Source organism: Trachurus japonicus, chromosome 20, assembly GCF_045865225.1.
Source record: "Trachurus japonicus isolate A0001 chromosome 20, Traja_1.0".
Taxonomy (NCBI): Eukaryota; Metazoa; Chordata; class Actinopteri; order Carangiformes; family Carangidae; genus Trachurus; species Trachurus japonicus.
Genome location: NC_140926.1, coordinates 25,901,322 through 25,914,533, shown reverse-complemented (window position 1 = coordinate 25,914,533; position 13,212 = coordinate 25,901,322). Strand labels below are relative to the sequence as shown.

The window sequence follows — 13,212 nt, the reverse complement described above, 5'->3', positions numbered from 1 at the left end:
AAATATAGTATTTTTATTGGTTTTTGTTGAAGGCATAAACAGACATACAGCTGATGTATCAACGGTAATGGAAAAATGTGATGAAGTAAAAAGAAGAGAGAGAGAGAGTTGCAGAAAAAAGTGAACACCACATACAATGTATACTTGAGACTGGATTAAAGAAGGAAATAAATAAATAATAAGTTGAAAAGTGGAAAGAAAAAGTTGCAGGGTCAGAAACAAGAGTTAACTTATGCAAGGAGCTTGGCTTTGATATCGTCTATGAGTGGCTGCCAGACTTTTGTGAATGTGGCCAAGGAGCCGTGCATTGTAAGTCTGAGTTTCTCAAGGCTGAGATGGTGCAACACATCCTGCATCCAGCGAGTCCAGCTCGGGGGCTGGGGAGACTTCCACTGGAGGAGAACCAACCTTCCAGCCAGCAGAGTAACAAACTTTGTCATTCAAAGTTTTGTACCAGCTAACTTCTTATTGTTAACCCCTGCCACCTCAAATATAGAAATGAAAGGACTTGACCTAGGCTCCCCCTTGACCCAGAAGATGAATAAAAATTGGTAACACTTTACAATAAGGGTCCCTTAATTAACGTTAGTTAGTACATTACTAAGCATTAATAAACTAATGTGTTAATAAATGCTGAGTAATGCATACATAATGATAACTAATTACATTATTCAACTTTTAAATATATTAACTACCTTTGAGTAGTAAACATTAATTAACTGCTTACTAATAGACTACATTAATTAATGTGTTTCCTAATCCTAAGTAATACATAATAGTGATTGTTAATATATCTGTAAACAGTTAATTAATGCTTAATAATGTACTAACTAACGTTAATTAAGGGACCCTTATTGTAAAGTGTTACCTAAAAATTATATTTCATCGCCAGGCAACATCTAGTGGTCATAGTAATTATGATGGAGGCAAGGGGAGAATTGTAAAGATATAGTCAAAGTCCACACCAAGGTGAATATGACCCAGGAGAGCAGAGTTTGTGAGGGTAGCAGTTCATCTTGGTTAACTGCATTGTTACTGTAACCATAACAACTGAGACAGTCTGATGTTGAAGATATACCTCTTGTACTCCTCTGTACTCAGGTGGCCATAGACATTCTTGTCTTTAAGAGAAAAGTTGGACATGTTGAATTATAGAGGTTTAAAAAGCCTCAGGATAATTCATTCGTCTTTCTGCAAAGAAAAGAGATTGTTTGTTTTTTTCTAACTGAGTGATTCTTGTTGGAAAAACAGTAGCAGAGAGCCTGAGAGAAGGACTGTGTCTCTTCACTCTCTGCATGTGGAGTCCTGGTCTGTGATACAGCAACAGTTTGCAGGAGGTTATAAATGCCCAACTGTACCATGTTAGATTCCTGACAAGCAGAGCGTGTGAGAGGAAATGCAGAGGCACACGACTGGATAAACCTACTGCTCTCTCTCACGTCCCTGTTAAGGAACAAACCAGGCAGCATTAAAAAACAGAGGTAGACCATAAAAAAATGTAGCGGCAGGCCATAAATAGGCAGCGGAATGCCGGAGACGTGCAGGGACAGGGTGCAACAGATCAGATTAGACCATAAATAGTCAGAGGATCAGCAGAAACATATAGAAACCATGTGTGCAGAGCTGCAGGGGGAGACTGCAGCATCCACACAAACACTGCACAGCACAGGACGTGAAGACAAGAGTTAGAGCTGAGCGGCTCCACAGTGACACCACAGGAAACGCTCTGGCCTGTTATAGGAATAAGTCAATGAACTGACAAGCTCAGTTAAAGACCTGGACCTATAGCCCAGGATTTATAATTGGGAGACACGGGACTGAAATTAATTAATTTTAAATGGGATGACAGAGATCAGTGGGTCCACTGTCGGCACTGAGGGAAATTTTGCAGCTGCGCTTTTGTGTAGACGTGACACATGAATCCTCCTCTCTGCCGAATGAAAACCCCGATGGCAGCGCTGACTGAGAGGAAGCTGATATCGACTGTGTGTAACCCTGCTCTGCTGCTCTGTCCACTGTCAGTCATGAGATGGTGTTAGCTGGGGGCAGGCTTGGGGAGTAACAGACTACATGTAACGGCGTTACGTAATCAGGATACAAAAAAAGGTAACTGTAGTCCGTTATAAGTACAGAAAAAAAAAACCCGTAATCAGATTACCGGTACATTTGATAAAAACGGAGATTACTTGGCTGATTACTTCACATTTTTAAAATCAACCACAGGCTATAGAGCGGCCGTAGAAGCCACTCGCCGTCTCGTTGTATTTCAGAGGTGAGGCACACAGACAGAGCACCTCTGCCTGGTGTGTGTGTACAGTATGTGGCTGTGGTGTATGTGCCCCCCCCAAACTCGTGGTTTGTGTCACTAATGTTGATAAAGTGATGATTTACAATCGAGTTTATCCATTGTGTTTTATTTTGAAATTTAACGGATGCTCGGTGCGTTTCATTTCCTGTTTCCTCTGCGTGGATTGATGCGTGATGGCTGCATGACTAAATTTGCATGTTTGGTATTAAAGTAATCCAAAAGTAACTAAATGTAATCCGTTACATTACTTTAATTTTGTGGTACTTAGAGTAAGTTACTAATTACATTTTCTAACAGGTAACTTGTAATTGTACTGGAATGTCAGTGTCATAAGTATAAATGTATTATTTTTATGTGTCTGTGTTGGCAGTCAAAGCTGGAGACATATTTTCAGGTTGTTCATCTATCTGTCTCATTCCTGTGGGTCTTAATAATGCCTCAAGAGAATTTGTTCAGAGTTTCGCCTTGGACTCAACAAGAGTGGATTCAGGTAGAAATGAAAAGGCAAACAGACATGATTCTGACCTTGTGAATGAGATAACTCCAGACATCCTTAAGGTGTGATTGTGGATAAACAAGGATGTAACCTGAATCTAGAGGCAGAGGCAGAAAACCACGAGGAGTCATGTAGAATTCAGGTTTCTTCTTTTTTAACAAACCTGGAAAATAAAGTTTCTTTTTTTTTTTGCAGTCCTCAGGGGCTTTTTGAGACAAAGTCTTGGTACCAGAAACACAACAAAAAGTTCCCAGAAATCCAGTTCTTAAAGTCCAGTAACTGCAGCTTCCAATCCAACACTTCAGAAACATGTAATTGGATTTTCCAGCTTTACCCACCAACGTTCTGACTCCAAGAAGATTAGTACCTCCTCCAAAAACACCCTTCATCTTTATCAATATCTCTCTCACAGAAACCTTGGCATGAAGAAGAAATATTCAGGATTGAGATGGACATGGACATGAATTCTACATTATAACTGTGTTTGATGTTGCAATATCGACATAGCAGCAAAGTGTGTGTGTGGAGGGGGTGGAGGGGGCTGAAGGCTCCTCTTTGATGTGTTTTCTAATAAAGAAAAATCCTCTCAGTTTTCCACGCTGCAAAGCTGCATGTTGCAAGAAGGACGGACGGGGTCGTGGAGGACAGAGAGGTGTGTTTGTGACCAAGCTGCTCCAGCAACACAAATTCATTTATTCTACAGTGCGGGACAGAAAAGCCTGAGGGCAGGAAGACGTCAGGAACTCACTATCATCACAAAACCAGGCGGCAGAGTTTGAGTCACACGATGAGAGAAAGCTACCACTTCTCCGGAGGATTTTCTCCGCTGGAGCCCAAAATAAGACGGTTTGTTTTCATACCGAAATGTCAGAGATGAATGGACACCAAGCCCAGTTTCCCAAGAGTGTATTTTTATCTTTATCCCACCACCATTCTTCACAGTGAACAAATAAACAACCACACTGAGTTTTAATCATGTACTACAATGACCTGACTGTTGTAATAACCAGAATGATCCCCTAAAGCCATTTAATGATCATTTACTTAAAGCTTATCCCTGCAGAATCCATCATTATAATCCAAACACAAAGCTCCCTAATGCTCAGCATCTCGCCAGTTTTCCGTTATAACCCATCACACCATTCCCACACTGCTGTGTCTTGAGGGTGGCGCTAGATGCAAAGTCAGACCATCAACACAGTTACCACGGTGCATCCTCTGGGGAGTGTGAATGCACAGATCAAATTACACAGCATTCCCCCCAGCAGCTGTTCAAACAGCTCACTGAAAACCACTGGTGTCAACCAGAGAGTGGCCGACACATAGATATGTAATCAGATGTGTGTGTAGGACAGAATTCACCATTTTTGTTACTGTGTGTGCTGTGTTGTCTAGCCAACAGAGTGCACTAGAAACACTACATCATTTAAAGCCCCAGTGTGTAACTTATTTTATTAGCAAAAATCAAATCTGTCTTTCATAAATCCGTATTTCACTGAAGTGGAATCACACCCGCATACAAATGAAAGCTTTCTGGTACCTTAGAATGAGTTGTTACAAGTCGTTACAAATACATAAGTGGGTGACGCACCGAACCGAGGCGGCCATGTTGCATCGCCATTTTTTACGTTGAGAGGCAGCGTGACCGTAACCATAGAAACTCAGTGGAGCTGTGGGCTCTGCCTGTTAAAACTGTCACCACTGTGTAGTGTGAGGAAGGACGGAGGCACTGGTGTTGCATTCAGGTGCAGTCAGGCAGACGGCCGTCGGCAAACCAACCGGATGTCATTTTACTCCACCAGAGAAAGACGGTAAAACGTGGGTCAGGTTAACAATAAGACATCACCATGACAACATGTTGTCAGGCCTGTATTGTTTTGCCTCGTGCTGGCGGACCACTTGTTTACATAGAGGCTTGTTTATCCTGTTACATGCAGCGTCTGTTGTCTGTCTGACGTCTGCCCCATTTCACCTGAATGCAACATCAAGAATACGTTCTGATATGCAACCGCACCGCTAGATGGGGGTAATATACCTTTAATAAATTGTGTTCACTGACCAGATTTCCTGTTTTGAATGTTATGCCAGGGTGTGGGAGGGGCTACCACTGATTGTTGCCCTTGGCAGGGTGTGAATCAATCAGCCTGATAGACATCCAGTAGTGACACTAATGCAGCATGATGGATCCCCTGTTGCTGCCTGGAGACCATTTGAACAGAGGAATCAGAGGGAGCACAGTGCTGTTCTGGTCCATGATGATGACTGGGTAAGAGGACATTTATCTATGAGCAGAACTGGGCCCAGTACTAGACAGACTGATCTGACAGAACACAGCGCAGATATAGGTGCTTACCTCAAGGATTTTTGTTGACCAGCTGTTACCAGCGGGAAAAGGTACAGGGACAGTATATGTTTGATATGAAAACTATAATGCTTACGCCCTTATTTATTTATTTAGAGGACAGTACACACACTAATGAACAATTAGCCAAACTGTAGTCCTCCAGTGTGATGTTGAAAGGACCTCAGCCATTAAAATATGTAAAAACAAGGACACAAAGGTCAAGACATCCATAAAAACACAACCCTTTGTGTGAATTTTGTTATTCTGTTAAATTCTCTCCTTGGTCTGGAAGATCACAGCCTCTCTGCAGATTTGGATGGACTTATTAAACTGAATAGCCAGTACATCAAGTTCCCTCCACAGACTGTGGGAGAACAGGCTGACATCATAAGGCAATTTTCCACAGTGTCCAGTTTCCGAAACGTAATCAGCAATCAATCAGTATCAATAAATCCTTCTTTTCCACTGACCTATCACTCGTCACTATGATTCATTATATAAAGAACCACTGATCAACAGGGTCATTTATATGCATGAGCATTCATGCATTGCTTCATTGACCATTTATGGTTGAGAGTGTGCATATGGAGGGTGGATTATGAGGTGGTTCCAAGTGCACACATCTCCGAGTTGATTATGATTTAATAAAGGGGAAATTGCCTGGAGGTGTGTGCGTGTGTGTATGTGTGTGCACATCTGATTCCTTTCTCGTGTGTGCAGTATTCAGCTTTGTTGCACATGTACATTTATAGTAGAAACATTCTGCAAAGGTTTTCTAAATGAGGTCTTTCTCTACTTCACTCTATTATAACTGCCTCCTGATGGGTTCAGGTTTCTTTCTATTTCATTTGATTTATTACATGTACTGTATCTAAATCCAAACAAAGATCTAATCTTTCACTCAACCCCACAGAGTTAACGTGTCACAGAGCCTCAAGTACTCTGTGAAAAAAAGTTTCACCGCATTCACAGTCAAATCCGTTAATTCAAAGCCGGGTTGAAAGGTTTGAGAATGGAAGCGGATCTCACAGGAGGCGGGGGGGGAGAGGAGCAGAGGACTGACAGGCTGCTGCTCATGTCACTGCAACACCTGAAGCAGTTAAGACAAGCCTGAACCACAATCACTGAGAAATGTGAGCGGCAACAGCGGGATTACCTGTCAGTCAGCAAACACAGCGCGAGGTTTTATTGTTCAATCTCCACATTTTTAAAAGGATTAGCCGAAAAGATTTACGGAGCAGCAGAACTGCATCTGTCCCACATTAGCGCTGTCTCTCTGTGTGACTGAGGAGATGCACCAGCTCCTGGAAACTCTAAACCTCTTGTTGCTCACAGTCAACATGTCACTGGAGCTGCACCTCTGAGAGCTGAGAAGCAGCATGATGGATAGAGCAAAAGATCAGCGTTACTCCAGCACACACGCACCGTTTGTTGACTTTGGATCCGTGTTTATTTGGGATTTCATCAGTTTCCACTTTGGATGTCTGACTATCACAAGGAGGGGAGGAGGGTGACATCACTGCCCCTGTGGTGGAAAATGGATTTCCTCTGTGTGTTTAACAATAACAACAGCACAGCGTCTGTGTTGCCATATTCCATTATGGACTTGAAATGTGCCCACATCATTTTTCTTTAGGGAGCGAAGAAAAACAAAAGTTAAGGAGGAGAAAATGTTTCCAGACCAGGAGTTTTCAGACGATTCATTAAACCTGTGGTGGTGGGTGGGGGTAGGGGGGTATTAAAAAGGAACAGAGGCAGTGTCCACACCACCCCTTTTTTCTTAAAGGTACAATGCATAGAAATTACTCCAATCTAGCGTTGCGGTTGTATATCGCAAGCAACTCAATGGTATTCTTCATGCTGCATTCACGTGAAATTGGGCAGACGGCAGATGGACGACAGCCGCTGCAGGTAACGGCATAAACAAGCCTCTATGTAAACAAGTGGTCCGTCAGCACCAGGCAAAACAATACACGTGACAATATGTTGTCATGGCGATGTGGTATTGTTGACCTGACCCACGTTTTACTGTCTTTCTCTGGACTTCTGTGACTAAAATGACATCTGGTTTGTTAGCGACGGCCGTCTGCCCGACTGCAGGTGAATGCAGCATCAGTGTAACGCTCCATTCCTCCTCACTGCGTTACCGCGGTGACTTTTCACAGACGCCACCTCCACCTGAGCCGACAGCTCCGGTGTCTCCGCTGAGTTTCCGTGGTTACCTACCGTCACGCTGCCACTGAACGTAAAAACATGGAGACACCACATGGCAGCAGCACCGAGCTTACCCGCTCCATGGAGATATGAATGATATGAACGGCTCATTCAGAGCTGAAAGGAACACTTCACTTTGTTGATGGGGGGATTACTGATTAATGAAAAACAGACTTTTGAACCAAATAATCGATTTTCGTGAATAGATAACAGGAGAAGTTACACAATGTCCCTTTAACAATATTTATGACAAGCAAAGACAACAACCTCATTGTTTCCAAAGGTCTCAGTTTTGCTTGGACGTTTTACAGTAAAACAGGTCGAGCAGTGTTTCCAGAAGTCTCAGGCTACATCCTCACCACAATCTTTTCATTTTAAAACTCCAAAACTCCAGCCGTCTGAGTTTTCAAGAGCCTCAAAGACTTTGAACCACCCACGGTCCCGTCTGATCGGGCCTCATTACCCGCCACTACCAGTGGTGAACACAGTATGTTAAAGAATCAGACAGTGGTATTGACCTTGTTGTCTTTGCTGCAGCTGTTATTCAATTGAATGCTACAACTTTCTTATTTATGTGGCTAATTAGCTGCTACCTGTTAATAGTTTGTCTGGGTTGTTGTATGTAGATCATTTCACTTTAAAATGAAAATGTGGTAACGTTTTACAATGTATAATGACAAATAATGAGTAGTTAGTGAGGAATTAAGGTACAAAAAGTAATTACTTTACTGAGGAACACATGAGGAACTAACTATTACTTAATCATTAGTTACCCTTTTTGTGTACCCTAAAGTAAAGTGAGACATCAAAATGAGTAACTACTCTAATTTTGTGTACCTAAGTTCCTCAGTAGCTACTCATTTGCTCCTCATTCGTTTCTTATTAGGTCCTCATTAGTTCCTCAGTAACTACTCTAAATTTGTGTACTTTATTGTAAAGTGTTACTGAAAATGTCACAGTGACGTAGCCTAAGTTTTTGGCAGAGTATCAACACACCACTTGAAGAACTGTTCAGCTTGTCTCTGTTGAGATGTGGTTGCCCAGGTATTTCAAACATCCTGATCACACTGTTTTAAGATGTGACATCATGAAATGTCCAGATATGATCCAACAGTGTCTCTGGATTCTTGAGGTTCTGTTGCCGTGTGTCTGTGTGTTCACTGAGTAAGCAACAAACAAAACTCAAGTTCACAGTAATCATCTCAAACAGCAGAATTCCATCACTGTCATAAAGACAATGACAGAACGTAAACACAGTAACTGAGAGAAATGAGATTAAAGTGCACCACAGCCTGGTCACTAGTCTTCAGCTGCCCGCTGCTCATCCACTGCACTCCAGCCTCAGTTTTACAAACAGCTGCGCTCACACAGGGCTGACTCTCTGTTGAGTCATCTGTGCCATTAAAACCATTTATAGCAGAATGAAGCGCAGGAGAGGACAAGGAAGGAAGAAGAGAGATGTGAGACTGTACGAGAGCTGCTTCATAAAGCGGAGGGGCGGTCGAACCAGAACAAGAAAAAGAGAGGAGAGAGTGTCTTGTTATCAGTGTTTACCCACAGTGCACCAATAGATGCAGCGGAGGATAAGACAGCAGGCCCATTAAAAGCTATTGACCTCTGGCCGTTTATCTCCACCCTGTCTGCCTGTTTACTGTAAACGGCTGATTGATGAGCAGCGGCGCGATTCGCAGAGACAGTCGATGAGAGCGGCAGATCCTCCTTCACACCACATATTCTGGGGGAAGCTGAGGACTTGACAGAGCAGCGGGATAAAAGACAGACAAGTGTTTGGGCTGTAAACAGCTCTGCAGAGATGTCAGGGGGCAGGAGTGAAGCTTCTGCACGTCTTAGCCCCATTAACTGTAATTATGTCACATTCCTGCAGACAGCTCTCCCAATCACACATCATCCCTCTGACTAGCTTCCTTCCTTCCAGACAAATCAATGTGTGGAACTTGAAACTTGCAAAAACAAAAACCCGCAATCATAACGGTGATGCATTCGAGGTCGATCGGTGCATTGATAACAGGAATTGCACAGCACAACATCTTGATTTGATTCAGTAAATAGCAGGATCAGGAGGGAAACAGTCCAGCGGTAATGTGCTCAGAACTTGATCTAATGGACAGAGGCCCCCGAGGGTGAAAACAATTTAAAGAATAAAAAGAGAGAAGAACAAAGATTGGCCCCTCTCAGTTTACACTAATGTTTCTCAAAACAACACAGGGCCCACTCTTAAATCATCTAATGAAAAAAAAAACTGATAACAAGGAACAATGAAAAACCATCGAATGAAATATTTTTTAAGCTCCAGAAATTTCAGTAAAGGTGTTGCAGAACAGTCATTTGTTGATAGCCAAGTAATGATGTTTAGACTTGGGTGGACTGTTATTTATTGACAGATACATGAGTGGAGCTGTCATCAACTGAACGTCAGCAACATCAGTCAATCAATAAGAAAATCTGTCCCACTTTCACACAGTCACGAGACACAGTCTTAGTTTCCATATCAGTCCAATGTGCCACGAACTGGGCTGAACATGTTCAATGCAACTTGAGAGGAAAAACTGGAACTGGAATTTAATCAGTCTGTCAATCATGTATAATTTCAGGGGTCATTAAATCACATGTAATAAGCCTTTTAACTCTGAATCATTATCAGCTGCCCTGTTGGAGCCCATTTAATAACTACTATCAGCTGATCGTATGACTCACCAGTCTCTGCAGGATCCTCTTGCTCTTGTCGTCGGTGCAGTAGTCGGACATGATGCTCCTGTGGACCAGGACCAGGCCGTTCAGGAACAACCAGGAGCCGAACCAGAGCAGAGCGAAGACCAGGGTCCCACGACGGGACCAGAGCCGGAGCCCCAGCCACCGGAGCAGGCACAACCTGCCCCCGCCGCCGCCGCCGCCGCGAGCCCCTCCACCCGATACTAGTCCTCCAGGGAGCATGACCTCAGTGTTCACACAAAATCCTCCTCTGCCTGAGCTCTTCTGAATAGTTGCTGAACACTCTGCTGAAAACTAAATTTAGATGCTGTTTAATAAAAAAAAAAAGTTAATTTGTTCTAATAGGTAATAAGTTCCATCATCAGCATATTTTGCAACTCCAGCTTTGGAAGTAGGTTCTCATTGGCCGGTCGTGCCTCCAGAACTCCCATGCTCCTTTGCAGAAATTCAGAATCACTGTTGTAATCCCAGAGCTGCGTCCTTCAGGCCGTTGTCTTTGTCCCCGTCCATGGAAACCAGAGTCCAACTGCTTTAAGACAGAAGAAGTAGGAGAAGACTGCAGTTCATGCTCATCCCATCAGAGTGGTGCGTTCCGGAGCTGCCCTGACCTCCATCTTGGCTCCGCGCTGTTTCCACAAGAAAAATCCAGAGGTTTTGTTGTTTCATGCTGAAACTGGCTGATTTATCTTCTCACAGCGCGTCAACAAATGTTGAGCAACAGGAAATAACTGAGGAGCGGCCGAGTCACCAGAGGGCAGTGTGATGTGGCTGTGGCCCCGTCTGCGTGGCATCTGGACACACACACACACACATACACATACACAATACTCTTAATATACGACCAGCATTGTACACACACTTGCATGGAAACATGAGAATGCACACAACCGCACACACAAACGGTTTCTCTAGCAGTATGCTTGCTGTGAAAATACACTCTCATGCACTTTAACCCACACATACACACAAGTCCTTCCACACAGAGGAAAACCTCCCTGAGAATTTTCAGAGATCTACCTTCAAAATGACTGAGAGCTGTGCAGAGCTGCAGCTTTTTAATGAGCACCTTAAAAGGAAAATAGATGCAGGAAAGTTTCCTTGATGTCAGAAAATAGAGAAAATTCTGTTGGTTTCAGTCAAAGACTTTTTACTGCTCTGGTTCCTGAAAGAGTTGTGAACAGGGAAAAACATTCCATGGACTTTAAAAAAAACAATTTAAACTCTTTTAAGTAAGAACTGATAAACAAACTTTTGCTAAACTCTTGAAATTGTAGAATTTTTTATTTTTACACCTTTCGGATTCTCAGCTTGTCGACAGAAAGACTTGAGTCTTGCAGAGTTAGAGGAGACTAAACTAAAACACCATCTGTTTCCCAAAGTTCAACGCAGCCTCTCTGACAGCTGTCTCGTTTCATGTTGAAAAAGATAATTATCTTCTCATTTTGCACGGTCAGACGAGACTCTCAGTCTTGTAGATTCTAAAGAGAGATCGTGTCAGTGACTGGTCTGGTTTTATCTGCTTCCTCTAACACAGAGACGTCTCAGTAGTCTGGTGTCCCTCAGTTCCTGTTTTCAGACATTCACAAACCCTTCCAATTATTTAGCCTTTATTACAATTTCCTCCTGTGGTTGTGGTTCCTTTCACTGAAGCATCCAAACCATGAACTGAAAGGGGAAGAAAAAATGACAAACCACAGCTACCACTTTGGAGAAGGCAGATACTTGCCAGAAGTCAGCAGAGCGGAGCTGCTGCCGAGCGCTGTCTGTCCTCCAAGACTCCCCAGATGAAGAAATTAGAAGTCCCAAAATCCTAAAGGAAGGAAAACCAGGAGATGGTCACTCAGTCATCTTCTTAAAATATCAGCATTGGTCTCTTGTTGATGGGAATGTGGGTGGTGAGGAAGTGAGAGCTGCTGCAGCTGTTTCTCAAAGTGTTCCCAGGAGATAAAACTAGATAGCTGCTATTTATACGGTCAGATAGACACCTGGACAACTGGACAGTGAGTGGAAACGTGAGCAGGTCTGTTTGTCTGTATTTAGTTAGTTAGTTAGTTAGTTTCATTTATTGTCCACGGTGTGGAAAACAAGCAACAACAACAACAACAACAACAGCAACAACACTTCCACACAGACATCTTCAGGGCAAAAGGCAGGACAGCAGTGGCAGTTACATTACAACACATCAACATGGTGTTCAGTGCCCCAATTGCATTAGGAATAAAGGAATTTTTAAAAAATATTAGGATTTGCCCTTGGTACTTTGTAACGTCGACCAGAGGGAAGAAGTTCAAACTGCCTATTGAGTGGATGAGAGGGATCGTTTGCTATTTTCACAGCTTTTTTCCTAAGCACTTCCTCGTACATACAACTTAATTGTTTCTGTCTTGTCCCTATGATGTTTGAGGCGAGGTTTACTATTCTCTGCAGCTTGCTTCTTCCTTTAATGTTTAGATTACCATACCACATTGCCATGTTAAAAGTTAGAATGCCCTCTATCAGGTTCTTATAAACTGTTTCCATAATGTGCTCACTCACTCTAAAGGAGTTGAGCTTGCGCAGTAGATGGAGACGTTGGTTACAGGTTTTAAATATATAGTCTGTGTTTTCACTGAAATTTAGGTTACAATCAATATATGTACCTAGATATTTGAACTTGTCTACTACCTCTACAATTTGTCCCCTAATTATAAGGGGCTGCACAGGGTCCTTTTCATGAAAAACAAGTTCCTGTGTTTCATTATCAAGCAGCAAATGAATAGAACTCTCACATCAAACTCTGATGGTTGTCGCTCAGATGTGACGAGCTGCCGACAAACTCTCCAGAACCTGAAGCACCAGTCTCAAATCGCTGCATTTAGCTGCTCCTCACTGGCACATTTTACTTTCTCACAAATTCAAAGCAGACAGTCCTCAAGACTTCAAGTCCTCCGGACTGGAGCCACGGCTCAGAGCGCCGCCGTTAACTCCTCGCAGTCTCACAGGAGGATGGAGCAGATGTTCTTACAGAAGTCTCAAGAGATGCTGAAGAGGAAGGGGTTAAATGACTGTTCTAACTTACAGAATTAAAACAGGTTTTGTGATGGAGACTCCTACAGGTCTGAGAGTGGCCTGTTAGAGGTG

The 13,212-nt window shown here is 42.9% G+C and overlaps 1 protein-coding gene across 1 annotated transcript in view; it reads right to left on the bottom strand.

The window, feature by feature from the left end:
- dipk1c (divergent protein kinase domain 1C) overlaps nt 1-10,378 on the bottom strand; it is a 52,705-nt gene extending 42,327 nt beyond the window's left edge. Inside the window, exon 1 of the mRNA XM_085763507.1 lies at nt 10,078-10,378. Within this exon, the coding sequence (XP_085619633.1) occupies nt 10,078-10,314 (237 nt within the window). The 5' untranslated portion in view covers nt 10,315-10,378. The remainder of the gene's footprint in view (nt 1-10,077) is intronic.
- Nucleotides 10,379-13,212: the final 2,834 nt, after the last annotated feature.